Raw genomic sequence first — 27,596 nt, forward strand, 5'->3', positions numbered from 1 at the left:
CGTTCACGCGAACAGACGCTGAACGGATAATATTTACCCCAGATTCCACATAGAGCCACCGATTAAAGAGGAATAAAGGAAGCACGGAAATAAAGAAGGGAAATGTCTGTGGCGGGGTTTAAAAAGCAGTTTCATAAAGCGACGCAGGTAAGATCCGAATCATCTTTAATACACGGTGATGACGAGTACACGATGCGTTTGATCCACATCTACCACACAGCAATATTCCAATGCCAAACCGAGTTTATTCCAGAATTCGAAGTCAAACTCATTAATGAAGGTTTGAGAGAGAGAGACTGATGTTCTGAGGGGGAACCGGGGCTAGTTGTCACAATGTTTGTGGAAGAACATAGTCTTGTCTACAAAACGCTCTTGCACATTTGCAGCATTATGGACCAGGATAAAGATGACACTATATGGGGAAAGACACTGATTTAAGAGTAACTTATTATGCATTATTTGCTATTTAATGTATTTTGAGAAAAATGTAAAACGGTTAGGGAAAGAGAAAACCATATTAAAGCAAACTGATATTCTAATTTCTAACATAAAACATGTGCAATCTTCACTAACCATTTAATGAAAAACTCTTTTCCTGGTATCTGAGAACACTGTTCAGCCTTTTGATTAAAGTCTGTCTTCATTATATAGTTACTGTCACTCTTGCCTTAATGTATGCTTTATATATATACTATATATATATATATATATATATATATATATATTAGATTTCAATAATCAGGGCTCAGTTAAAATAGCTCCTCTCGTGGGACACCAACCTACTGAACGCCTCCTGACAAAACAGTGTGCATCAATTCTGTACTTTCACTCACACACATACGTGCACACACACTCTCTCTCACTCTCACACACACACACTTGTGGTGTTTCCGGTCAAAAATGACCAGCCATTTGAAATAAATGGATCAGACTATAAAATACAGAAATATGAAGTGTTCCTGAGCATCTCAATCCTTTAGATGAACACATGAGGATGAGTGTTGTGCTTCTTCTCTCCATGTTCACTCTGAGGAATATTTCCAGATCTTCTCATCGTATCATGTTGTGTTTGGGCTCATTTGAATCAGGATATTCTGCTGTAAGTTACAATGTGTCATTGTCTATGTTTTATATATATATATATATATATGAAACATGTTCAAAAAAGGAGTTCCAAATGGAAGTTTAGGAAGGGCCAGTTTCATATTAATCGAATAGTAAAAGTCCAAAACAAACTAAAGAGGAAGAATGTGAGACTGAACAGTGTTGATATGTGACCGACTGTATACGAGATAAGAGAGAGACAGATTAATAATTCATACTCAGTCTAAACCTTCTGCATTGCACCACATATCTTTAATTTATACTGTTTTAAACACACACACTCACATGATCAAGCACACAAACCTACACGTTCACATACGCTGATTAAGTGTACAGAAATACTATATTGAAGTGATAGAAGAACATAGAGTTGAGAATAGACAGACAGTGTTTGTTTCTGTCTGTCTGTTTGGATGGACTGTAGACGGTGCAGTTATATAACAGGCGTATCAGAGAGATGAACACATCAGTTGTACAGTGGTCTGGTGTAGCATGACCTTCGACTAACAAGCAATCAATTAGACCGGAAGAGGCAATCAAACCAACCACAGGCTGTTTTTACATGAAATCCGTCACGCTAACCCTGTAATCTACAGTTGTTCTGTGGGTGGATATCTAGTTCACTTTCTACTAAGCGTCTCAATCAAAACTCTTATGATGTGATCCCAAACGTTTGTCAAATCCTATCTCTGACCACTGATTCCTGGACATGACATACAGCAGCCAATCAGATCAGAGCTCCTGCTAGTTTTGAGGATCAGACTGTCAGTGATGTTTAATAGCAAGTTTCATGTGGCCTGTAGAATTGACGGCGTTTTATCTGTCATGTGATCTGTGTGAAACAGGACGCTGTCCGTGGTGCTGATCATACACGTGTTTGTCTTAATGAGATCAGTTACAATCACAGAGAACTTCAGCGTCTGTCCAACACTTGATCAGAACTGACTAATGTTACTTCACATTCTCTCAAATCTGACATTTTCAGGATGAACTCGAATGTGTGGATATGTGATCTTGTAGGTTCTACGTTTATGTTGTTTAGGGATTGAACAATATATCGAACAAGGTCTCCTAAGCAACCAAATTGGCCGGTTGCTAGGGAGAGTAGAGTCACAAGGGGTAACCAAATTGGGCCGGTTGCTAGGGAGAGTAGAGTCACATGGGGTAACCAAATTGGCCCGGTTGCTAGGGAGGGTAGAGTCACATGGGGTAACCAAATTGCCCGGTTGCTAGGGAGGGTAGAGGTACATGGGGTAACCAAATTATCCCGGTTGCTAAGGAGGGTAGAGTCACAAGGGGTAACCAAATTGGGCCGGTTGCTAGGGAGAGTAGAGTCACATGGGGTAAACAAATTGGGCCGGTTGCTAGGGAGGGTATAGTCACATGGGGTAACCAAATTGGGCCGGTTGCTAGGGAGGGTAGAGTCACATGGGGTAACCAAATTGGGCCGGTTGCTAGGGAGGGTAGAGTCACATGGGGTAACCAAATTGGTCCGGTTGCTAGGGAGGGTAGAGTCAAATGGGGTAACCAAATTGGTCTGGTTGGTAGGGAGAGTAGAGTCACATGGGGTAAACAAATTGGTCCGGTTGCTAGGGAGGGTAGAGTCACATGGGGTAACCAAATTGGGCCGGTTGCTAGGGAGGGTAGAGTCACATGGGGTAACCAAATTGGGCTGGTTGCTAGGGAGGGTAGAGTCACATGGGGTAACCAAATTGGGCCGGTTGCTAGGGAGGGTAGAGTCACATGGGGTAACCAAATTGTCCCGGTTGCTAGGGAGGGTAGAGTCACATGGGGTAACCTCCTCGTGGTGGTGATTAGTGGTTCTCTCAATGGGGCGTGTGGTGAGTTGTGTGTGGATCGTGGAGAGTAGCATGAGTCTCCACATGCTGTGAGTCTCCACGGTGTCATGCACGAGTCACGTGATCAGATGCGCAGATTGACGGTCTCAGAAGCGGAGGCGAGTAACCGCTCCACCACGAGGACCTACTAAGTAGTGGGAATTTGAATTATTATTTTTTTTTAACATGCACACTCTCAAAATGTAGAAATAAAGAACAAAAAAATCTGTTGAAAATGATAAAATCAATTGCATCCAGTTTGAACTTAAAGGATTATTTTAGGATATATTTTAACCCCTACAAAAATGTACTATTGCAACCATAGATCTGCCTAATTTACCACACATATATATATATATATATATACATTATTTTATTATAATTCTTTAAGCAATATCACATGAGTAAGAGTGCGATATGGCCCTACATCAGCACTCCTGTGATTCGAGTGTTGTAGGTTATCACAGCAGTGCTGATTTAGGGCCATGTAGAACAATTGTGAGTGTGATATTGCTTATATACAACAGTTCAATGAACAAGTACATTTAAAACAAATTGTCATAAAAACAGAACTACTTTCTTAAAGGGTTTGTTCACCCAAAAATGAAAATGATCCCATAATTGACTCACCCTCAATCCATCCTAGGTGTATATGACTTTCTTCTTGCAGCCAAACACAATCTGAGTTCTATTAAAAAATATCCTGCTCTTCCAAGCTTTATAATGGAGTGAATGGTACCTTAGATTTTGAAGCCCAAAAAAGTAATCCATCCATCAAAAAAGTAATCCATACGGCCCCAGGGGGTTAATAAAGGCCTTCTGAAGTGAAGCGATGTGATTTTGTAAGAAAAATATCCATATTTATAACTTTATAAACTATAATCACTGGCTTCCGGTAACGGCTGCCCGCACGTTCAGAGAGAGCCGAATTCCGGTGTATGACATATGCGTAGTGTAAGCGCTGGTTCATTTTTGATACTTTTCATTTTTGGGTGAACTAACCCTTCAAGCGACAGATCAGAATCTCCAATTGCTGGTTCAAACCAACAGATGCGTCTAAGTCCCCATTAGTAATTAAAAAACATCTCTTTGGAACTAGTATCACAGCTTGTGCTGGGAGAGGGAGAGAGAGAGAGAGAAAGTGAGACAGAGGATGAGAGAGAGAGAGAGAGGTTGAAACGATCTTTATTGTTCCATTATATCCAGGATTTACAACACTATTGTTGCCTGTATCATTTTACCTCAGCAACAATTCATTTAAAATTAAAATTAAAAAGTAAAAAATAAATCTGCATCATCAATAACACATAAAACCTCATTTATACCCCAAATTCTTAAAAAACTTTCAACATTATTGATCAACTTATAATATGAAAATTCAATTTTGATCCTTCCTTTTACCATACGCTTCAACATCATTTCTACATCTGTTGAGCCAATTTCCAAATCTTTGTTTTTCCTTGTTTTCCACATTGCAAGCTTTGCTGTACCAATTAAATAATTTAACAAACACAATTTTCTTCTATCGAACACTTTGTATTTAAGTCCCCCGATAAAAACTTTATGGGAGAACTCCTCACCAAAACACTTAAACCAAGCATCAAGCAAATTAAAAAGACCTCCAAGCCTCAAACATCTTAAGAACAAATGTTCTATGCTTTCTTCAACACTACAAAAACTGCAATCCCCACCACTGCTGGATTCAGGTGTGCTACGTGTCTGTTTGTAGCTATCGCCCTGTGGATAAGCCTCCACTGCAGATCAGCTGTCCGCTTCTCGATGGGAGGCTTATACAGGACTCTCCACCTATCCCTCACTAGGAAGTCTGGCTCCATTGTCTCTGTCCACTTTGAAAAACTCTGCCGCCTGAGTGAGTCCATGTGAATAACTTTCACTGTAACATACAGCAATGCTTTTTTTGATGCAACGTCAAGCTCTTCTAGCTGTGGAGTTTTAAAAGTCAGTATAGATCCTTCAAGCTCTCCTTGTTCTTCACTGACAGCAGGAATAATTTTCAACTTTGGAAAACCTCCTTTCCGCTGTTGTACATTTCCACCAGCAACAAGGTTTCTGTAACTGCTCGGCAAAGCAGCAAAAAGTTCATCTCTCAATTTTGAAGCAATTCTTATCGTTCTTTAAAAATGTCCACTGAACTCCATCTGCCATTATCCAGTAAATGTCCCAGTTTAGTGACTCCGTTCTTTACGAGAGTTCTCCGAATGCTGACTGATGATAAAAATCGAGTCTGAATCAACGGATTATGAAACAGTGGTTCCTCTTTAATCCAGTCTCCAAGCTCATTCAAGTTTCTCTCCACTTTCAAAACCTTATTCCAAGCTTGCAACATTGATTTGTAAAAACAAGAGAGATTGTCCAGTCTCAACCTGTCCATTTTCAATAAAAACAGGTGTTTGTCTAGCCCAAAACTTTCAACCGTCTGCAGGAATGCACATGCCGTCGGTGTCTACGCTAAATCCTCTTGATAGAGAAGTTTCTGCACTGCTTGCAGACTGAAAGTGACAATTCGACTCTTTACATCCACCAGACCTTGACCTCCATGTAGCGGTAAGTAAAGCACTGCAGCCCGAGTCCAGTGTTCGCCACTCCAGAAAAAATCAACAATTTTCCTCTGTATGTTACAAATCATTTCGCTTGGTGGTTCCAGAACATTGACTTTGTGCCAGAGCGTGGAAGCTGCCAGATTGTTTGCCACCAGAACTCGTCCTCTGTAGGATAATTGTGGTAATAGCCATTTCCATATAGACAATCGAGCTACTACCTTCTCCAGCACTCCCTCCCAATTCTTAATTTTAAAACTTTGCTTCCCTAAAAAAACACCTAACACTTTTATACCCTCCCTCCCCCAGATCAGTCCTCCTGGAAGTTTAATTGAAAAACCACCCAAATCTCTCCTTAATTTACACAGCAGAGGTTCAATTACAAGACTATATAATTGCCCAGAAAGAGGACAACCCTGCCTAATACCTCTAGTGACTGCTACTGGGGCACTTATTCCTCCACCAACCGTGATTAAAACTGATACATCAGAGTATAACAATTTAACATAAGAAAAGAATTGATCACCGATCCCAAAACTCTTTAACACTTTAAAAAGATAGTCATGGTCCACCCTATCAAATGCTTTTCCTTGGTCTATTGACAGGACACCCAAATTAGAATCATTTATACAACCACAATCAATCACATCTCTCAAAAAAAAAAAATAGTCCATTATTGATCGGTTTGGTACACAATATGTTTGATCTTTATGAATCAACAAGTTTAAAACATTTTTAAGCCTGTTTGCAATAGATTTTGAAAATATTTTATAATCTAAACATAATAAGGATACCGGCCTCCAATTCTTTAAAAATCCTAGATCTCCTTTTTATGGCAACAGCGAAATTACAGCCCTCCTACAACTAACAGGAAGCACTTTATTTTTAAAACATTCTAGTACAACTTCATAGAAATCCTCCCCTATTATTCCCCAGAAATGTTTATAAAACTCAGCTGTTAATCCATCAATTCCTGGAGAACGCCCCCTAGACAACTGCTGCACTGCTTCTGTTAACTCTCCATATGTAATGATATTATCCAAAGCTTGACTTTTTCCTTGCTCCAACTGTGGTAAATATTTTAGTAAGTCTTTTGCACTATCAGGATCACATTCCTCAGAACTATACAACACAGAATAAAAGTCCATCGCCAACTTCCTCATTTCAGCTGGATATGTTGTTATATTTCCATTTTGGCAACAAAGATAATGCATCTGTCTTTTTTTCCAAATTAAAGAAATATGAAGTTGGGTCATCCATGTCTTTGATGGAACAAATCCTTGATCTTACAAGTGCCCCTTTCACTTGTTCTTGTAACAAAGTTCCAAGTTCTCTCTTTTTCTTGCTTAAAAGCGTACCATTGTCCTGTGCTCTTCCATTTTTTGTCAAGTCCTCTTCCAAACACTCAATTTCCTTTTGCAAGCTTTGTATAGTTTTTTTCACATTCAAAAACATACAAGTGGAAACATTTTGACAAAACTCTTTAATTTGCACCTTACCTACATCCCACCATTGACTAAGGTTTTCAAAACCACTTTTTCTTTCTTTCCATTTCTCCCAAAACAGCTTAAAACTATCACAAAAGGATGTGTCTTTAAGGATTTTTTTCATTAAAATGCCAATAATACCTAGGTCTTGAAGTTTGCTTTATATTGAAGTCAAACATTATTAAATGATGATCGGAAAAACCATTCAGCAATATTGATGCACTCATTACCCCATTTTCCACCATCTTACTTAAATAAAACCTGTCCAGTCTAGCCCCCCTAACCATATTTTCTATAACTTTAATCCATGTATACCGTCTCACTCCAATATTCCTTCTTCTCCACACATCTATTAAATCATATTTTCCCATTATATTAGACAATAATTTACTAGAGTGACTATGTGGCTCTTCACCATTCCTATCAATTAAAAAGTTAATGGTACAGTTCCAGTCCCCTCCTAACACTAACCAAGTGTCATCATCAAATTTTTGAAGTGCTTTATCTAATTTGTCAAATACTCTTACTCTTTCCATCCAATTATTTGGAGCATACACATTCACTAGAACAAAAACATGTTCCCCATACTGTATTTTTAGTAATAATACCCTCCCTTTTTCAATTTCTTCAGTAAATAAAATATTGACAGTCAACCCTTTTTTAAATAAAATAGCTACTCCCGCACTATTGTTTGTCCCATGACTTAATACCAAATTCCCTTTCCACCATCTATTCCACTCAATTTCATTCACATCATTGCTGTGAGTCTCTTGCAAAAACATAATATTAACTTTATTTATATTTAAGAACTCAGATATCACTACTAATTTATCCCCATCTCTTCCTCCATTTATATTTAAAGATCCCACTCTTAAGTTCTCCATAAAAAGGTTAGAATATAAAATGGACAGAGACAGACAGAGAGAAAGATAACACATCATAAGAATCACCCAGTGCATTTTAGCTATTACTTTTTAAAAGGAGACGGCCCTTTATTTTTCCTCAATTTCTTAAAACAGTTTCTTTAATCTAAACCTCTTTTGTTTGCTCAGTGCATCATAACTTACTGTACGCTGCAGTACTTTCACTGAAAAAACAAATTTTTCCACATCTGGGAAAAAATCTTTCACCTCTACTGTTTTACCAAATGTTGTGTCCAAAAAAATCATTGATCTCATCCAAAGAGTACATCTCTTCCATATTTTGAGACCCAATCTCAGAAATATCCGAAAGGGTATCCTCATCCCTTAGTTCTTCCTCTCTAGCCATCTCGGGACAACTCAACATCTCGTTCACCTCCATATTAACCACTTTTTTCATCTGAACATCCTCACTTTCCTTACATTCTGATCCAAGACTTTCCTTAAGTTCTACAGTCTTGTCAAAAGTCCTTTTTCCATGTTCTACACTACTACATGATGCAACAACAACACTTCCATCACTTTCTTTTATTTCATTTTGAATCGTTTGCTCTCCATTGGATTCGTTTCTTGCCTCTGAATCAACAGTAGGAATCACAACAGGGATTACATTGGGAATCGTTTGCTCTCGATTAGATTCATTAGCCTCTGAATCAGCAGCAGGATTCGGTGTGGCATTATTAACGCTACTACTACCCGCCTTATTTGGACACTTAGACCTTTTATGCCCCACATCTCCACATTCAAAGCACTTTAAACTACCTGTGCTAGCATATACCATGTATGTTTTCCCTTCATGTGAAACTCTAAATGACACATCCAATTCAGGTTGTTTCAGAAACATTGCCACCTGTCTCCTAAACGACATAACATGTTTTAGAGCCGTATTTTTGCATCCGAGTGGAATCGTTTTTAGCATACTAGCAAACTTTCCATACCATAAAAGTGCACGCTCAATTTCGTCATCAGGGATGAACGGAGGCACGTTTGAAATTATTACTTTTCGGGTCGGGTTAACCAGCGGAGAAATAGCAACAAAGAGTCCACTTACCGAAATCCCGCTGCATACTAGACGGTTAACCAAATTCTCTTCCTTTAAGAAAACCACCACAGCTTTATTCATTCTTGACGCCGAAGAGATATTCTCATATCCAACTTGTTCTCCAATTGACACTAAAACTTCCTCCACCGCCACACTCGATTCAACCTCACACCTGACGCCATGACGGAGTGATGGTGGCGCTGGCACTTCTCCGCCCTCAGGCCGAGATGCCATCCCAACTCCGTCAAACAATCCTCCCGGTGGCGACGCGCCAAATAATATTTAAAACACTTTACTTCGTATGTTCTCACTTTTAAATAATCCCCCTAAGTTAGAAGAGAGAAAAAAGAGTAACAGTAGAAAAAAAGCTTGTGAGCACTCTCACACGCACCCAAACACTCCCAAGAGAGAGAGAGAGAGAGAGAGAGAGAGAGAGAGAGAGAGAGAGAGAGGATGAACTTCACTTCCTCACTCACTGCAGTAAATATGAGACCATTAGAAGCACTCACTTTACAAAAATAGCTCATATTCTACCTGAATTCCAGGACATAAATAACTTAGACAAACTCTCGTATCTAATGGGAGAGAAAGTCGAGTGTGTTCAGCTGCAGCGCAGTATGTGTCGTCCTGTCATCACATGAGGGCGAGAGACTGACCCCTCATCATATTACAGCTCTATCCAAACTCATATTTTAATTGACTTCTTTTTTTTCTTTTTTTTTTCTCCTCCCTTCCTCATTGCGCTCTGTTTTTTCCTTTTCGTTTGTATTTATTTTTATTTGTTTATTATTATCATTATTATTCATTTATTGTATATACATGTTGTTGTTTTTATGTTTGTAATGTGTTTATTATTGCTTTGGCAACATTGTACACTGTATACAGTCATGCCAATAAAGCTCATTTGAATTTGAATTTGAATTTGAGAGAGAGAGAGACAGAGGATGAGAGGATGAGAGAGAGAGGGTGTGAGAGAGAGGGTGTGAGAGAGAGAGAGAGAGAGGGTGATGGCCTGATGTAATGGCCAATGCTTTGGCAATACTGTACAATTCATGCCAATAAAGCTCGTTTGAATTGAATTGAATTGAGAGCGAGAGAGAGGGTGTGAGAGAGAGCGAGAGAGAGGGTGAGAGAGAGAGGGTGTGATAGAGAAAGAGAGAGACGGAGAGAGAGAGAGAGGGAGAGGGTGAGAGAGAGAGAGAGAGCGAGAGAGAGGGTGTGAGAGAGAAAGAGAGAGAGAGAGGGTGAGAGAGAGAAAGAGAGAGACAGAGAGAGAGAGAGGGTGTGAGAGAGAGAGAGAGAGAGAGAGAGAGAGAGAGGGTGAGGGTGTGTGAGACAGAGAGAGAGAGAGGGTGTGAGAGAGAAAGAGAGAGACAGAGAGAGAGAGAGAGTGAGAGAGAGAGAGAGAGAGAGAGAGAGGGTGTGAGAGAGAAAGAGAGAGAGAGAGGTGAGAGAGAGAGGGTGTGAGAGAGAAAGAGAGAGACAGAGAGAGAGAGAGGGTGTGAGAGAGAAAGAGAGAGACAGAGAGAGAGAGAGGGTGAGGGTGTGTGAGAGAGAAAGAGAGAGAGAGAGGGTGAGAGAGAGAGGGTGTGAGAGAGAAAGAGAGAGACAGAGAGAGAGAGAGGGTGTGAGAGAGAAAGAGAGAGACAGAGAGAGAGAGAGGGTGAGGGTGTGTGAGAGAGAAAGAGAGAGATGAGCGTGTCATCACCTGGTGCCACTGCCAAGCAGAGATGCTGTATTCTGTTAGTCAGCTTTCTGAAGATAATGTCATTTTGGAGAAATACATTCTATTTTCTCAGTGGAAAAATAGCCGTTCAATCTGGGGTATTTCTCCCTATTTCACAGTCATTCACTATAGAAACCGCAATCTCCTCCGCCATTTAAACAGCACTTCCTCTCCAATGTGGAAAGTCTGGTAAGAGGTAAGCACCTTGAGTTTGTGTAATTAATCAGTCTGTTGTGTCTCTCAGCTGTGATGAGTCTTAATGCTGAAGTTGTTTGTTTATAGATATTTCCCAGCTTTAGTAGTGCAGTAGTAATCCGAGCAATCACATAGTGCTGATGAATGAAAACACTTACTGACGCTGACTCATTCATGTCACCTGAACTGGCTCATATTACACACAAAAACGCTTTTGCCTCCACCTGCTGGCTAACATATGTAATGTCACAATATTAAATGTAAAGAGACAGATAGCTCTTAACACATCTGCACTGCTCTTACACTGTAGTTTAGAACAGCACAAACGTCTCTCGTCCAATCAGATTTGAGGACCGGAACTAACTGTTGTGTGTGTGTGTGTATATATATATATATATATATATATATATATATATATATATATATATATATAAACTACTGGCTACTTATTATTCTGGAAAATATAGAAAGATTTAAGCTTTTAACACGGGTGATACTAGGGATGCACTGATAATGTTTTCTTTTCTTTTACCTACTCCGATACCTGAACTGTCAATATTGGCCGATACCGATCCCGATCAGGCACCAATGTTGTTATTGTTCCTCGTTCAGGGAAGTGCGCTGCAAATGCAGACTGTATATTCATTTATTAAACAGTCTTTTGTGATTCAGAAAGCTATTGTATGTCTTCAAGAGTCTTTGAACAAAGAGTTATATGGACTACTGTAATGTGCTTTAAAGGTTCTTTTATGTCATTCTTTGAACTTGACTGTAACAATTATAAGTACCATGGGGTAACTGATTTGGATCCGGCTCATCGTACCGATAGCCGATCCAGGTAAAAACATCAGTATCGGAGCCTATACTGATCCAGGTATCACAACGGTGCATCCATAGGTTTTCCCATGTGAATTTCAGGTTTTACAGTAGGCTTAGAAACAATAATTGCAGTAACTATGATATTTTAGCAAAAACTATGGCTACCATGGTAGATGGTTCATACATTCGAGAGTAATAATTTCAACAGTTCAGATTTGATCAATAAATTAGTGTCAAGCTGTCCATTATTGGTCATCCTAATGTTATTCTATTTAGGGTTGAACTATGAAAAATGAACTGCATGAATCACAACAGTACAGAGCGAATTTGATTGTCAATACTTGCATATTTCTGCTTATCTTAACTATATTATAATGACAGTCTCGGCCAGTGCAACAGCAGAATGATTGGTTGGTTGGTTGTTGGTTGATGGTTGATTGGCTGGTTGATGGTTGATTGGCTGGTTGATGGTTGGTTGATTGATTGATTGAGCATGAATAACTCCATTCAAGCTGCTGTTTTATTGAGAGAGATCTCTTGCAGGGAGTAGGAACCATTATAACTGAGGGGGACATGTCCATGGACTTAATAACTAGACACCCCCCCCCACCATAATAATTCAATTTCAATATGTTTATTTGGCTTTATTGTAGTGCAAGAGAGAAAAGTGCAGCCGATTGCCTAAGACCCAGCTTGTTGTTTCGGCAGTAGGCGGAACTAACTCAGAAACATCAATCCCATCAGCTAGCATTCACAGTCCACGTTTGATTAAGCTAATCAGTTCGAGTGAAAGCAGACAATGTGATGAATGAGCCCAACAGCCTGCCAGCAGCAACACACTCAAGATACAAGACAACCTACACAAGATAAGACATGAGCAAACAGAGAAGTCATCTATTTATTTATAGAATAAAGTTTTTAGTTGGGTAAAATTCAGTTATTAATTATTTTAAGTAGGCTATAACAGCCGCTGCTACCAAAAACAATCTTCAGCTTAGTGCTAAAAGAAAATTAGCTGTCGCAACCATCACCAACATCATTAAGTCTAAGAGTGTCCCAAAGTGCAATCAAAAGTCATACACACTCGCAGTCTTCACATCTACTTGCACACTAGTGGCCAAACACCGGAAATACGTAAGACAAGTGGGTAAGTAGGCAAGACCAAAACTGCGATGGGCGGTATGGGACTGGGCCAGTGTGTTTGATTATAAGGACTCTCCTCACACTGTCCATCATGTTTGTCCACTGATCCTGTGTGTGTGCATGTGTGTGTGTGTGCGTGTGTGTGTGAAGGCACGTGATGTTTTTCAAGGGAGTCTGAAACGTGACTCACATCCCACAGGCTGGTGTTATGGCATCATACCACAGTACTTTACAGCTTAAAACACAAACATGCATATTGAGTGAGATTTGACTTTGAGATGATGTAACAGTATATTATTGAATCAACCAGGGAGAGAGAGAGAGTGATGGGGGTGGTACATCTCTATTTTCTATCTAATGGCTGTTGCTATGGAAACCGCCTCTCTCTTGCACAGTAAAGTAACACACACAGAGAGAGATAGCATCTCTCTCACAATCCTAACAGTTACCTCCATCATGGAACATGTAAAGGAAAATAATGTGCGTTCAACAGTTATGTGCCATTCAGAATTGAACGGAACAGCATTTAAATTTCATTTTAATTCCTGAATATGATTTGTGCTTGCAAACTTGTACAATTTGTTAAATTAACTAGTAATTCATAGAAATGAACTACTACATCTCAGGGAATAAATCGTCATAATTAGTTCAAAATTAATGCAATTATTTTAGTTCTGTTGCAAAACTCGTTGAGGATTGCGACTGTGTTGAATTTCTTTGAATTGTAATTCAGTCACTTCCTCGATTTGGAAGCTGGAATCAGTCTCGTCTTTTACAGTTTGTCTCGGGAGTGCGCTGAAGGAATTTTTACTTATTTGGCTGCAATGGGTCCGAATCTGTCATGATCGCACCATCTCCAATAAATATGTAAATACATCTATATTTAAGTGGCACAATCACACAATGTGAAATATTTTAACATCAGAAAACACTGTTAATATTAAAGAATTTAACAAATAGGCTTGTGTTGCATCTATGCAAAGATTTGGTAAAAATGTATTTATTTATTTTTCGGATAGTAGTTTTGATATAGTAGCACGTAAATGATTATTTTTATAATATAATTATTCATTCTATTTTCATTAGGTTACAAAACATTTATGAAATTTCGAACCATGACAACCGCTTGTGTCATTATTAAAAATGCAGTTTCATGACATCATATAAATTGAGAAAATGTGAAATTTGTATACAAGCTAGAATGTGATTAAAAGGATAAAAGTGAAATATTACCTTACCCTTCAGTATATTTCAACCACTCCACAGATTTCATATGAGCGAACTATAGTTTTGGCGAGTCATTTAGGAAATCTACTTTGTGCATGACGAGTATTTTAAGGCCTTCAAACTCAGTGTCTCTTTGTTTGACATCATGGGAAAATCAAAAGAAATCAGTCAAGACCTCAGAAAACTATTGTGGACCTCCACAAGTCTGGTTCATCCTTGGGAGCAATTTCCAAACCCCTGAAGGCGCCACGTTCATCTGTACAAACAATAGTACACAAGTATAAACACCATGTGACCACACAGTCATCACACCGCTCAGGAAGGAGACGCATTCTGTCTCCTAGAGATGAACGTAGTTTGTGTGAAAAGTGCAAATCAATCCCAGAACAGCAGCAAAGGACCTTGTGAAGATGCTGGAGGAAACAGGTGGACGAGTATCTAGATCCACAGCAAAACCAGTCCTATATGGACATCACCTGAAAGTCTGCTCAGCAAGGAAGAAGCCGCTGCTCCAAAACCACCATAAACAAGCCAGACTACAGTTTGCAAGTGCACATGGGAACAAAGATCTGACTTCTGGAGAAATGTCCTCTGGTCTGATGAAACAACATGGAACTGTTTGGCCATAATGACCATCGTTATGTTTGGAGATAAAAGGCTGAAGAACAGCATCCCAACCGTGAAGCATGGGGGTGCAGCATCATGTTGTGGGGGTGCTGCAGGAGGGACGGGTGCACTTCACTAAATAGATGATGACATCATGAGGAAGGAACAGTATGTGGATATATTGAAGCAACATCTCAAGACATCAGACAGGAAGTTAAAGCTTGGTCACAAATGGGTCTTCCAAATGGACAATGACCCCAAGCACACCTCCAGAGTTGTGGCAAAATGGCTTAAGGACAACAAAGGTCATGATATTGGAGTGGCATCACAAAGTCCTGATCTCATTCTGAGGTCTACAATCCTGACTCAGTTACTCCAGTTCTCTCTGGAGGAATGGGACACAATTCCAGCAACTTATTGTGAGAAGCTTGTGGAAGGATCCCCAAAACATTTGACCCAAGTTAAACAATTTAAAGGCAACGCCACCAAATACTGACAGTGTGTGTAAACTTCTGACCCACTGAGAATGTGAAAAAAAGCTGAAATAAATCATTCTCTCGACTATTATTCTGACATTTCACATTATTAAAATAAAGTCGTGATCCGAACTGACCACACACAGGGAATGTTTTCTGCCATTAAATATCAGGAATTGTGAAAAGTTTAAATGTATTATAGGTGTATGTAAAATTCTGACTTCAACTATATATATATAATGTATATGTATAATTTATATATATATATATATGATGCCCTCTTCTCTGTTTTCTTAATATCTTTTTTTTGGTTTTCAGTTGTACTATGGAGATTCTTTCTCCAGCATGTCCGTCGAGGGTTGCTGTGTTTAATTTACAGTTTTGTTTTTCATGCTAATCATTTTGTTACCAATAATTTATTTCAAACATTAATATTGTATTGCTCACGGTAATTTAATAACAATGCACTCTGCATGATGTAAAGTATCGCCCCTTCATTTCTGTGTGTGTTTTTCTGCATATATTGTATTTTACAAAAAAATATTTGCTCTGTGTTTTTTAGGGATGCACCGAAATGAAAATTCTGGGCCGAAACCGAAAATCCAGGATGCACTTGGCCGAAAACCGAAACCGAAATTTTTACCTATTTAAAAAAAAAAAATTAATCAATAAAAATTAATTAATCTGAATTGAAAAACTACAAACCAATAAAATAAATCACACTTTTATTGAAAGTAACACCAAAATTGGACAAAAAATATATTAAAACTATATTAAATATTAATCTTTCAGTTCTGTAAAAATCAAATTTTACAGATTTTATTAACAATTATCCAAATAATGTAAAGTTTTAGAAAACTATTATATGCACAACAACAGTCAAGTAATGACCTTAACTAGCATCTTTCAAAAAGTTTAAATATGCAACAGTAATTTTAATTAAAACAACAGGCAGAACACAGAATGGCAGAGGGCCTCTATTCCACTGATCTATAACTATAACTATAATATATATATATATATATATATATATATATATATATATATATATATATATATATATATATATATATAGATCAGTGCTCTATTCTGTTTATGTAAACGTATGCACACTTTAAGTGAACATTATTGTGCAAAACAACCTCAACTGTAAACGACAGATGTATCCTCATGTGAAGAACAAGTGTAATGTAATTGCTATACACATCATATTGGACCGCTTTCTATTTAAGCACAAGTGACAGGTTTCTCTTCAAGAACAAAAGTTGCTAAACGTTCTGACAGTCTCTCCTGTCTGAAAGCTCATCAAGAACATGAGATGCTGCACTGAACAGTCTCTCACTCTCTGTGCTGGTGCTTGGGCAGATAAATACCTGTGCGCAATCCGCGCAAGCAAAGGAAAGCGGTCTTTGTTTATGCGCCCGTAGTCAAGGGGATTGTCCCTTCTGGCAATGGGTAGTTCAGCTCGATACATCTCAAGTTGTGGTGTAGCTGCGCTAGTTGTGGCATTTTCCTGTAGAATCTCTTGCTGTACTCTGTATATATATATCTTGAAAGTTCTGCTGAATAAACACTGCAGATCGCAAATGTGATGTCCTTATCAGAAACTTTGAAGAATTTCCACACCGCTGACATGATCGGCCTTTGTTTGGTAGCGCTGTGATAAGGGCTAGATCGATCCAGAGTGAAATCTGAGCACTGAGGGGCGGGGCGAGGAGGTATATATATTTTCGGCCTTTTTTCTCTTTCGGCCGAAAACCGAAAGTGCCATTTGCATCCCTAGTGTTTTTAGTCTTTCCCATTTATTTCCAATGCTCAGTCAGTTCAAGGAGGCACTTTTTTATGGCTACTTCAACTTGTCAAATCAAGTCCAATTTATTTGTGTTTTCAGATGGCTAGTGGAGGAAAAGTCAATAAGTCTTGTATTGCTCAAATAAACCAAACCATTTAAATTACATCTGAAAAATGACCGAACAGTACAGGAGGGTTCAAATAAATCCAAGTAGTTTCTTGGTCATATCTACATTGGCCAACTTGTATTTGCAGCAGTGTTTATGTTGTATATGCCTGTAAAGGGGTTTAGATGGGCAAGGAGGCGGCGAGAACCGGCTTGACAATTTAAAGTTTAATGATAAACTTAAACAAAAACTAGGGCTGGGCGATATGGCCTAAAAATAAAATCTCCGATTTTATTTTTTTTAATTCGATTTACGATTTTTTCCCGATTTTCCCGTGCCTTGTGCAAAGGATTCGGCTACAGTTAGCTGTTTTTTAGCTAAGGTTTGATGGTCACTGCGGTTTTGTTCGTCTCGGAGAGACTGGTATGTTTCATATTCGGCTGGATGTCTCTGTTTCAGGTGTTGGAATAGGTTTGTGGTGCTGCTGCCTTTGACTGCGATGGGCTTTAGGCAAATGTTGCAGCGTGGGGTCTCTTGCTTTACGTCTGTCGCAGCAAACCCATACCAGTTCCAAACAACAGATGATTTTATTCCTTTCTTGGGAACAAACTTCCCACTCTCACCGGTAGCCATGTTGTCGCTTGCTGTATGCTGTTGCCGTTTCGTGTGTGCTATGATGTTGTTGTTGTCGCTTGCCATACTGCTATGTGAAACTAACGCTACGGATGCTCCGGGGAGCCAAAAATGCGCCATTACACAAAAACTCGATTTACTTATTTTTTAAATCGCCCGCAACAAAAAATTCGAATTAATTCATTGAATCGATTTTTCGCCCAGGCCTAACAAAAACAAACATAAACACATACAGGCCAGCTGCCTGTAACACTCTCTCGAACTGTCGTCAACGGCCGCCTTTATCCCTCGCGCGTCCCATCAGGCTGATTGGGGACCAGGCGTGTGTCGTTCCAGACCGGCCCTGCCCTCCTCCACTCTACACTCCTCCTGGCATTGCCTCAGGCCGGGGAGCCCCTGGCATGACGTACAACCCCCCCCCCCCTCCTCTCCGGGTGGTGGGGCGAGCCTTGCGCCCTGTCTAACAAAAAAACAAAATGGTTGAGGGAAAGGCGAACACAGAGCGAGAGAGAGAAAGAAAGAAAACTCACTCACCGGTTCTCTGATGCGCCGTCGTGTGGTCCTCGATCACTCCTCCACCCTCTCAGGCGGACCGGAGTCAGACCTCCGACCCCCAATGGACAGAATGCCCCTCCACATTTCCGGCGACCTGTGGGGACACTCTTCCGCCCCTGGCAGCGGCTCTACCGCTCCAGGCAGTCGGGGAGTCGCTTCCCTTCTCCCCTCGTGGACGGCGGTCTTCTCTCGACCCCTCCACATTTCTGGGGGACGGCAGGGCACTCCTCCACCCCTGACAGCGGCTCCATCACGCCAGGCAGTCGAGGAGTCCAGTCCCCACTTGCCGCACGGACAGCGGCCGTTAAACTTAAAGATAAACTTAAACAAAAACACACAAACATAAACACATACAGGGCAGCTGCCTGTAACACTCTCTCTCTCGAACTGTCGTCACTGGCCGCCTTTATCCCTCGTGCGTCCCATCAGGCTGATTGGGTACCGGGCGTGTGTCCTTCCAGCCCAGCCCTCCTCCACTCTACAATGCCTCATTTGTAAGCTGATGTGGATAAAAGTGTGTCTGTCCATCTTCACAACACACAATACTGTACTGTTCTCTGTCTGATTGTGTTATGAATAATGTGTGTGTGTGTGTGTGTGTGTTTTCTGTCCTGCAGAAAGTCAGTGAGAAGGTCGGAGGGGCCGAAGGCACCAAACTAGACGATGACTTCAAAGAAATGGAAAAGGTACATTAACACAGACAAACCTTGTACATGCCAAATTTACTGTCTCTCCCTCAGCAGCTGGATTTGAAATTTTTGTAATGGATTCCAGTGTAATATACAGTAAATACAAAGTATAATGCTATACATTTACACTAGATTTACGCTGTTAAAGGTGGAAATGCATCATCACAGTCTGTGAAAGGCTTCACTGTTCTTAATTAGGCTAATTAATATAGACCAACACAAATGTTGCTTTGTGCGTAAACGTCTGTGTGCACGTTTGTGCAGAAAGTGGACGCCACGAGTAGAGCGGTGCTCGACATCATGACCAAAACCACAGAATACCTGCAGCCAAACCCCGGTAAGTGTGACTCGTTTTAAACCCTGTCTTGAGCTGCCGCGATATGTAGGGGAGAGTGGGGTAAGTTGATCCACCCCCTGTATCTAGGCGACTGTACATGTTTTTGTCATGTGACCTTGTTAGCAGGAAGTCTCCATCAATTATATCTCTCTGTGAAGAAGTTTTTACACAGATAAAGTGATTTTGCTGGCCAAAGAATGACTTACATTTGAAGTTTAATGGCTCATCTTACCCCACTCTCCCCAACTGCCTACACTGGCAGTGTCCTAAACCAAAAGCAACTGTGTAATGAATGATACAATGAGACACACAGATCACAAGAACACTGAATAGAAAATTTATACTGTACGTGTGTGTGTGTGTGTGTGTGTGTGTGTGTGTGTGTGTGTGTGTGTGTGTGTGTGTGTTTCAGCATCCAGAGCGCGCTTGAGCATGATCAACACCATGTCAAAGATCAGAGGTCAGGACAAGGGTCCGGGTTACCAGCAGGCTGAGACTGTGCTGGCCGAAGCCATGCTGAAGTTCGGCCGCGAGCTCGGAGAAGAGTCCAGCTTCGGTAACTGTATATTCAGTATGTTCATAAACACACACTTATTAAAGAAGTTTATTGATGTCTCAAAGAATATACGTGAATTCCCCGTTTCTGTGCGTCTCAGGTTTGGCTCTGTTAGACGCTGGAGAATCGATGCGTGAGCTCGGTGAGGTGAAAGATGCTTTAGATATAAACGTCAAACAGAACTTCATCGATCCGCTACAAAACCTGCACGACAAAGATCTCAAAGAGATCCAGGTATCAAGTTCTTCACTCTATGTGTTTGTTAACAATTACCATTTATGTGTATATTGATTCTCCTGAAGTTGAGACGTAAATGAGAATAGTATTGTCCTCTAGTCATGCACAAACATTGAGTTTTCCATTTGCGGACTCATACGTGGTCGCGTACAGTCATTCCAATGCAATTGCGATTCGTGAACGCACGTTGTCTGACACAATTCAAATGGAAACGCAAGATTCATTTGCGAGTGACGATCTTGTCACATTGAATCAGTAATGTCTCCATTTGTGATATTGCTTCCTCAAATTAATCCTGCCAAAATTCGTTTCATTTTGATGGCCAAAGTTTTTGAGCGGGGGTTTCGTTTTCATTGTTGATTGCGCAGTTTTATTTGTATTTAGTTTGAGGAGCATCCATTGTTTAATGTCGCTAATACATGTCATGATTGAAGCGGGAGGAGAAGGTGAGTGAGAGCTGGCGGTGAGGTACATTTGAATGTCATCAGCGTAGCGGTGAAAGTTTAGGCCATGTTTACGGATGATGTGACCAATTGGGAGTATATCGGTAATAAACAGGAATGGTCCTAGGACTGAACCCTGTGGAACACCTGGTGTGAGAGGAGTAGTGGTAGATTTATACTTCTGTATAGTAATGACATTTTTTTATACGTTAAAGCTTTTTAAGGGGACAATATGTTATGAGTGGTTGCCGATAGTTGCTTTTTGAAACTATTCAGTTATCAGCTAAAGTCTATGCCGGTAGTTGTCGATGGGTTTTTATTAGATTTATATTTCTTTACAGTTAAAGCGGCTTGGTTAAAATCTTTAATAATTCACTTCTAATCAAATGTTCTTAAAAAAGAGCAAGTGCAGAGTAGCCAAAAACTTTACTCAAGTAAAAGTACAATTACATTTAAAACAAATACTCAAGTACAAATATAAGTAATGATGCTAAAAATTACTCGAGTAAGAGTAAGAAAGTATCCAATCAAAAAATACTCAAGTAGTGAGTAACTAGTTACTTTCACATATATCGTAATGGATGTTTGCGCTTCTATATTCCAGTACATGATACACATTTATCATGCATTACAGAATTATTATTTTTATTGAAAATAATAATTATGCTATTGTGAATATTATTTTTAATAATGGAAATTGTCATCATTCACCACCATGTTGTTCTAAACCCATATGACCAAAAATGAAAATTCTCTCATCATTTATTCACCCTCATGTCATCCCATAAGGATATTTCAGCTCTGTAGGTCCATACAATGCAAGTGAATGGTGACCAGAACTTTGAAGCTCCAAAAAGCACATAGAGGCAGCATAAAAGTAATCCATAAGACTCCAGTGGTTTTCAGAAATAATTTGATAGGTGTGGGTGAGAAACAGATCAATATCTATAACTTTATAAAAATAGTCTACTATTAATTTTCCTCCCTGCCCAGTAGGTGGCGATATGCTCAAAGAATTGAATCACAAAAACACGAGAAGAAGAATGTAAAAGTGGAGATTTATTAGTAAAAAAAAGGATTTAAATATTGATCTGTTTCTCACCCACACTGATAAGATCTATTTTATGCTGCCTTTATGTGCTTTTTTGAGCTTCAAAGTTCTGGTCACCATTCACTTGCATTGTATGGAACTACAGAGCTGAAATATTCTTCTGAATATCTTCATTTGTGTTCTGCAGAAGAAAGGGATGGCACGAGGTAAATGATGAGAGAATTGTCGTTTTGGGGTGTACTGTCCCTTTAAGGGCTCTTGTCAGATACTGTCTATCCCACAGGATATTCTGAGAGATCAGATTATTAAAATAAATGTGACCAGATTAAAGTCTACCGTGGATCAGCAACTCAAGAAGATCCTTTGCTTTATATAACAATGTTGAGTTCAAGTGCGTTCAAAATATCATCTTGGTGCACAGACCATTTTTTTGTGCTCAAAATATCATACTGTGCTGAGTGACTCCAGCCAGGTCTCCTTAGCAACCAAATTGTCCCGGTTGCAAGGGAGGGTAGAGTCACATGGGGTAACCTCCTCGTGGTTGCTATAATGTGGTTCTCGCTCTCGGTGGGGCGTGTGGTGAGTTGTGCGCGGATGCCGCGGAGAATAGCATGAAGCCTCCACACGTGCTACGTCTCCACGGTAACACGCTCAACGAGTCGCGTGATGAGATGCGCAGATTGAAGGTCTCAGAACCAACTGAGATTCGTCCTCCGCCACCCGGATTGAGTCACAACGCCACCACGAGGAGTTGGAGCGCTTTGGGAAATGGGGAGAAAAGAGGAGGAATATATATATATATATAATTAAGTGGAAATCTTTGTACTTTTGTCAGTTAAATGAAGGTTTAAGAGAAAGAACAAATCACAGATTCTTATTTTTTATTGCATTTTACAAAATGTCCCAACTTTTCTGGAAATGGGGTTTGAATATGTACTTCAATTCTTAAAAACTTCCAAATAGAGCCAAATCTCCAACATTTCAAAATAAGAGTCCCTGCTGTGTTTTTGGCTTGTTTATTGTTAAAGTCCCACGTTATGCACTGTAATATATATGTGTGTGTGTGTGTGTGTGTGTTGTCCTGTAGCATCACCTGAAGAAGATGGAGGGACGTCGTCTGGATTTCGACTATAAGAAGAAGCGTCAGGGGAAAGTGATGGACGATGAAATTAAACAAGCGCTGGAGAAATTTGACGAGTCCAAAGAGATCGCAGAGCAGAGCATGTTCAACCTGCTGGAGAACGACGTATGACTGCTACTGTCTTTCTGCAGAATACTGTATCCCTCAACCGTTCTGATGGTGTGTGTGTCATTTAAAACTGTGTGTGTGTGTGTGTGTAGATTGAGCAGGTGAGTCAGGTGTCCGCTCTGGTTCAGGCTCAGCTGGAGTATCATCAACAGGCCGCAGAGATTCTTCAGCAGCTCTCCAGCAAGATCGAGGAAAGGTCAGCTGACCCTCAAACTACATTATACAATAAACATAAGATACTAAATCTTTAAAAAGGTTTATTGCTGAATAATTCATTTCTAATATGTCTGTGTGCTCCAGGATAAAGGAGGCGTCGAATAAACCGCGGAACGAGTATGTACCTAAACCCCGAATGGAGCTTCAGCTGCCCAGTGAGAATCACAACGGAGGAATAAACTCTGCAAAAACACCTGAACGCTCCCCAGGTAACTCACATTTATGGACCTGTGGAAATGAGGACACAGACTTTTATATTAAAAATGGAGTTATATTAAAAACAGCTTTACATATTTAACACAGATCTTGAGAAAAACAACTGATTACCTCACAAACATTATATAAAAAGCAGAACTTAAGACTCGTGTGCTGATATAAACTCCACTACTCTCCACGATCCACACACAACTCACCACACGCCCCATTGAGATAACCACTAATCACCACCACGAGGAGGTTACCCCATGTGACTCTACCCTCCCTAGCAACCGGCCAATATGGTTGCTAAGGAGACCTGACTGGAGTCACTCAGCACACCCTGAATTCAAACTCACGTGAATATATTGTGTTTTCGTGATTGTTTTTGTTAACGATAATAACCGTGTCTCTCTCTCAGCTCCGTTAGATCAGCCGTGCTGTCGTGCGCTGTATGACTTCGATCCGGAGAACGAGGGCGAGCTCGGCTTCAAGGAGGGTGACATCATAACTCTGACCAATAAGATCGATGACAACTGGTACGAAGGCATGATCCACGGCCAATCGGGATTCTTCCCCGTCAACTACGTGGACATCCTGGTGCCTCTGCCTCACTAAGCTCCGCCCACCCCCACGGTTGCCTAGCAACCCAACCGCCACCTTTATTGTGCATCTGTGCTACAGCTTCACTCCCAGTTCCTTTCGATAAGTGACTCAGAGGATAATGATGATGATTATAGACATTACAGAGTCACATGGAGAAGCAGTCGAGTGTGTGTGTGAGTGTACTTGTGTGCTCCTTGACTCTTGGTTTCACAGTCTATTTTGTATTGTTTTATTTATTTCATTTGTTGCTGGCTCTGAATTCCTTCTCATGCACAGACAAAACGTCCTGCCCGATTCTCGAGACTCCTTAAATTTAGCCTTTCAACATTACAAACATCTTTGTTCATTTTTAGGGTGTCTAGACTCTGCGTAAACTCTGCGAATCCAATGAGGATGGTGCGTTGCAATATTGTGATGATTTGCGAAAGTGATGCTTCATCGCTGCAATCAAAAGTTGCGGAAATGTCAATTTAGCTGCAAAAACACTCTAACTTGGGCATCCATTACCCGATGAGAATTTTAGAGTGGTGGGTCCAGTTTTATTAGCCGTATTCTTGCTTGAACTCGAATAGAAAGTCTTTACCAAAACTTTCTATTTTGCTTGTTTTAAGTGCTTGTTGTTTATTGTTTTAAGACAAATAAGAAAATGCAATAACAATATCTGGTCTGAACAGAGTATTTCGGCTAATCAACCATCTAGACTAGCTTGGACCAGCTAGAAACCATTTATAACCAGCTACCAGCAAACGACAACCAGGGCTCTGTTTCTCAAAAGCATCGGAAGCCTGAGTAGGTCATAGAAACCATTAGCACCAATGGTCTCTGCGATCAACTTAAGCTTCAATGCTTTTGGGAAATGCAGCCCAGGTCATGACATCTTAAGTTGGTGTTTGGAACTGGTTTGTTGCTGGTCCAAGGTGGTCGACCAATTATGGTCCAAAGTGGGTTACCAGCTCTAACCAGCTTGACTAAGATGGTCCACTAGGTTGATCTCGGCCTGAACAGCTAGTAGTTTAGCTGATCAACCATCCAGACTAGCTTGTACCAGCTAATGACCAGCTACAAGCCAACGACAACCAGGTTCAACAAGGTCATGACAGCTTAAGGTGGTCAAGCTGGTTTGGAGAACATGGTAGCTAGTTTTTTACGGGTTCAAATTGGCCAGCTGGTTCTTCATGTGCAGGTACTACAGGTGTTCATGTTGGTGTTTGGAACTGGTTTATTGCTGGTCCAAAGTAGTCGACCAATTCTAACATGCTGACTAAGATAGTGTTTCAGCGGATCAGCCATCTATACATATATATACATGCTTGGACCATTTATTTGTCAGCTAGGAACCTTGTATAACCAGATACCATCAAACAAAAACCAGGCACAACCAGGTCATGACATCTTAAGCTGGTATTTGGAACTGGTTTGTTGCTGGTCCAAGGTGGTCGGCCAATTATGGTCCAAAGTGGGTTACCAGCTCTAACCAGCTTGACTAAGATGGTCCACTAGGTTCAGCCTGACCAGCTGGTTCTTCAGGTGCAGGTACTACCAGGTGTTCAAGTTGGTGTTTGGAACTGGTTTATTGCTGGTCCAAAGTGGTCAACCAACTTGACTAAGATTGTCTAACTTGTTGAGCAGCCGTCAACCACCTACACAAGCTTTGGACCTTCTAGAAGCAATTTACGACCAAATAGCATCATAAGCTAGATTTATCTGGACTGTCCAGCAGGGGGCGATTCATTTATAGTTTAATCTCACGAAGGTTTAATCTCAGTTTAAAAGAATACTAGATGTTTCCTAAAGCAGCATATAGAGACAGCATAACAAGTCATATTTTATAGTGGTATGCCCACGGATGCCAAGATTGTTAAATGGCGTGCGCTAGATATAGAAATGTGTGTGTATGAGTGCGAGCGATCAGTGTTACAACACCCTGAATATAGTGTGGTATTATTTTGTCTCCACAGTAGAATGTGATGTTAGTTGTTAGCTCCGTGATGTTTGTAAGCACAATTGATATGACCAAGATCGTTTTTATTGTTCAGCAAAGCGCAGCTGGTAAACATTGTGAATAATCTTGTGCGTGACGCTGTCCGTGTAAAGGCAGAACTGTGGCAGCATTTGTTTCGGTTGATGGACCATGTTTTAATCGCTAACTCTTTTGATGCCTTGAGCAGTTCGGCCTTCGTTTGAAATCTGTGCCGTAGGTCAAACGCTGCGCACTGCCGTGACTACTTTTTATGACATTTGTGTACGGTCACCCATGATTATCCACAGGGGGCGCAATTTAACGCGCATAAACTGTAGCTGAGAGTTTCGTATTTTCGTAACTTCTGGTCATTTTGTTCAGGGCTGCAGATGCGTAAATGCATCTTCACTAGAGGATAACAGAGATATGATTCACGCATTTCACTGAGTAAATGTTCTGTGCCATCTGCCCTCTGATCTTATGCCCGGTCCTAACCAGACGCCACATAACAAAGCGGCAAATTATTAACGTTATCTCCTCTATATTGAATTCAACTTATTGTCCTTGGCTGTCACGGCAAAAGCCGCAAACAAATTGTCACTAGTTGGGTTTCGGTTAACATTGTGTTGTGCTGTGTAGCCCCGCCCACAATGAAATCTAATTGGACCAAAATTTGACCCCAAGTAGCTTAATGAGCTCAACAATGTTGTGATTGTCTGTGATTGTTTGGCACAGTATTTTCACTTAAAGAAACAAAAACAATTCTCCTGGGAACTTGCCGCCACACAACATTTTATCGTTCACTTGATTTCTATTTTTGTCATGTCGGTTTGGTTTGTTGTTATGAGAGTTTTTGCTACAAACTTGTCGCGACGCGCCTGGTTAGGACAAGGTAACGTACTGAACCTACAATCTTAAAGGAATGTTCCCTTCGATCATATTGACTCGTCCCTCGTTTATTAAAAAAAAGCACAAACTGCAGTTACAATGGAAGTCAACGGGGCCATTAAGGATTTACCGGTATTGTCGCGTTTATCTAGTTTACTTTATTATCTCGGCAACAAATTTGTAATATTATATTATTTAAACAAGTGATTTAATGACAGTAAAATCATGTTCACACACATATTGTTTATGTCTTGTGAAAGATTATTTTAATGTGTACAGATTAAACCCCACTGACTTGCATTGGATGTGTCTCACTGGAACACACATTTAAAGAAAAGGAGGAACAAGTCGAAATACATTTTTGCGGTCATCGATATTATGCCACAAATGCTGTCGATTGAGTTTAACTCATATTGAACCCGGAATTTTCCTTTAAATAAATCTTTACTTTTCTAATGTTCTAATTATTAAATTAGAAGTTTGCAGTGTTACTATTCATTTATCAAACAAATTTCAGATTTAATCTAGTCAGTTTTCTAATATAAGGCAATAACTGTACCATAACACTCAATCAGGTGGCTGTGAGACCTTTATTAACAATAGATATAATAGATATATATGTGTGTGTGTTTGAATGTACCGTCATTGGCAGTATGAAAACACATCTTTCATTAACACACACTGTTGCATGACCCATCATGTGATGTGCTGATCTGTGTGTGATAAACCGAGTGAAAGTGTGTATTTAAGAGTAAATGTGTTTGTGAGATGTTTTGCATGGAAGTATTGTTGATATGATTCACACTACAGAGATTCACCTTTATGAAACGTTTATATTGTGTATGTTTACCATTCCGTTATTTGATATTTTGGTTCCTGTGCTAGTCTACAAACTTGTATTGCTTGATGTGAGAACATAATGAAAATAAACACAATGTCACT

General features: G+C 40.1%; 1 protein-coding gene across 2 annotated transcripts; it reads left to right on the forward strand.

Moving 5' to 3' along the window:
* Positions 1-27,596, forward strand: LOC127625105 (endophilin-A1-like). 2 transcript variants are annotated; one of them, XM_052100185.1, is made up of 9 exons: positions 1-147; positions 18,845-18,913; positions 19,181-19,253; positions 19,666-19,824; positions 19,910-20,043; positions 22,628-22,786; positions 22,882-22,985; positions 23,090-23,214; positions 23,622-27,596. In XM_052100185.1, the coding sequence occupies exons 1-9, from the start codon at positions 103-105 to the stop codon at positions 23,816-23,818; spliced, it is 1,065 nt and encodes a 354-aa protein (XP_051956145.1). In that variant the 5' UTR covers positions 1-102; the 3' UTR covers positions 23,819-27,596. The 2 variants fall into 2 exon arrangements, with proteins under 2 accessions (XP_051956145.1, XP_051956146.1); XM_052100186.1 differs by having other exon boundaries at positions 19,666-19,809.

Source organism: Xyrauchen texanus, chromosome 31 (genome assembly GCF_025860055.1).
Source record: "Xyrauchen texanus isolate HMW12.3.18 chromosome 31, RBS_HiC_50CHRs, whole genome shotgun sequence".
Lineage (NCBI taxonomy): Eukaryota > Metazoa > Chordata > Actinopteri > Cypriniformes > Catostomidae > Xyrauchen > Xyrauchen texanus.

Coding starts and splice junctions, on each gene's coding strand:
- LOC127625105 (XM_052100185.1), top strand. CDS start 103: ATGTCTGTGGCGGGGTTTAAAAAGCAGTTTCATAAAGCGACGCAG. Junction 148..18,844: donor AGTTTCATAAAGCGACGCAG/GTAAGATCCGAA, acceptor TCTGTCCTGCAG/AAAGTCAGTGAGAAGGTCGG. Junction 23,215..23,621: donor AACACCTGAACGCTCCCCAG/GTAACTCACATT, acceptor TCTCTCTCTCAG/CTCCGTTAGATCAGCCGTGC.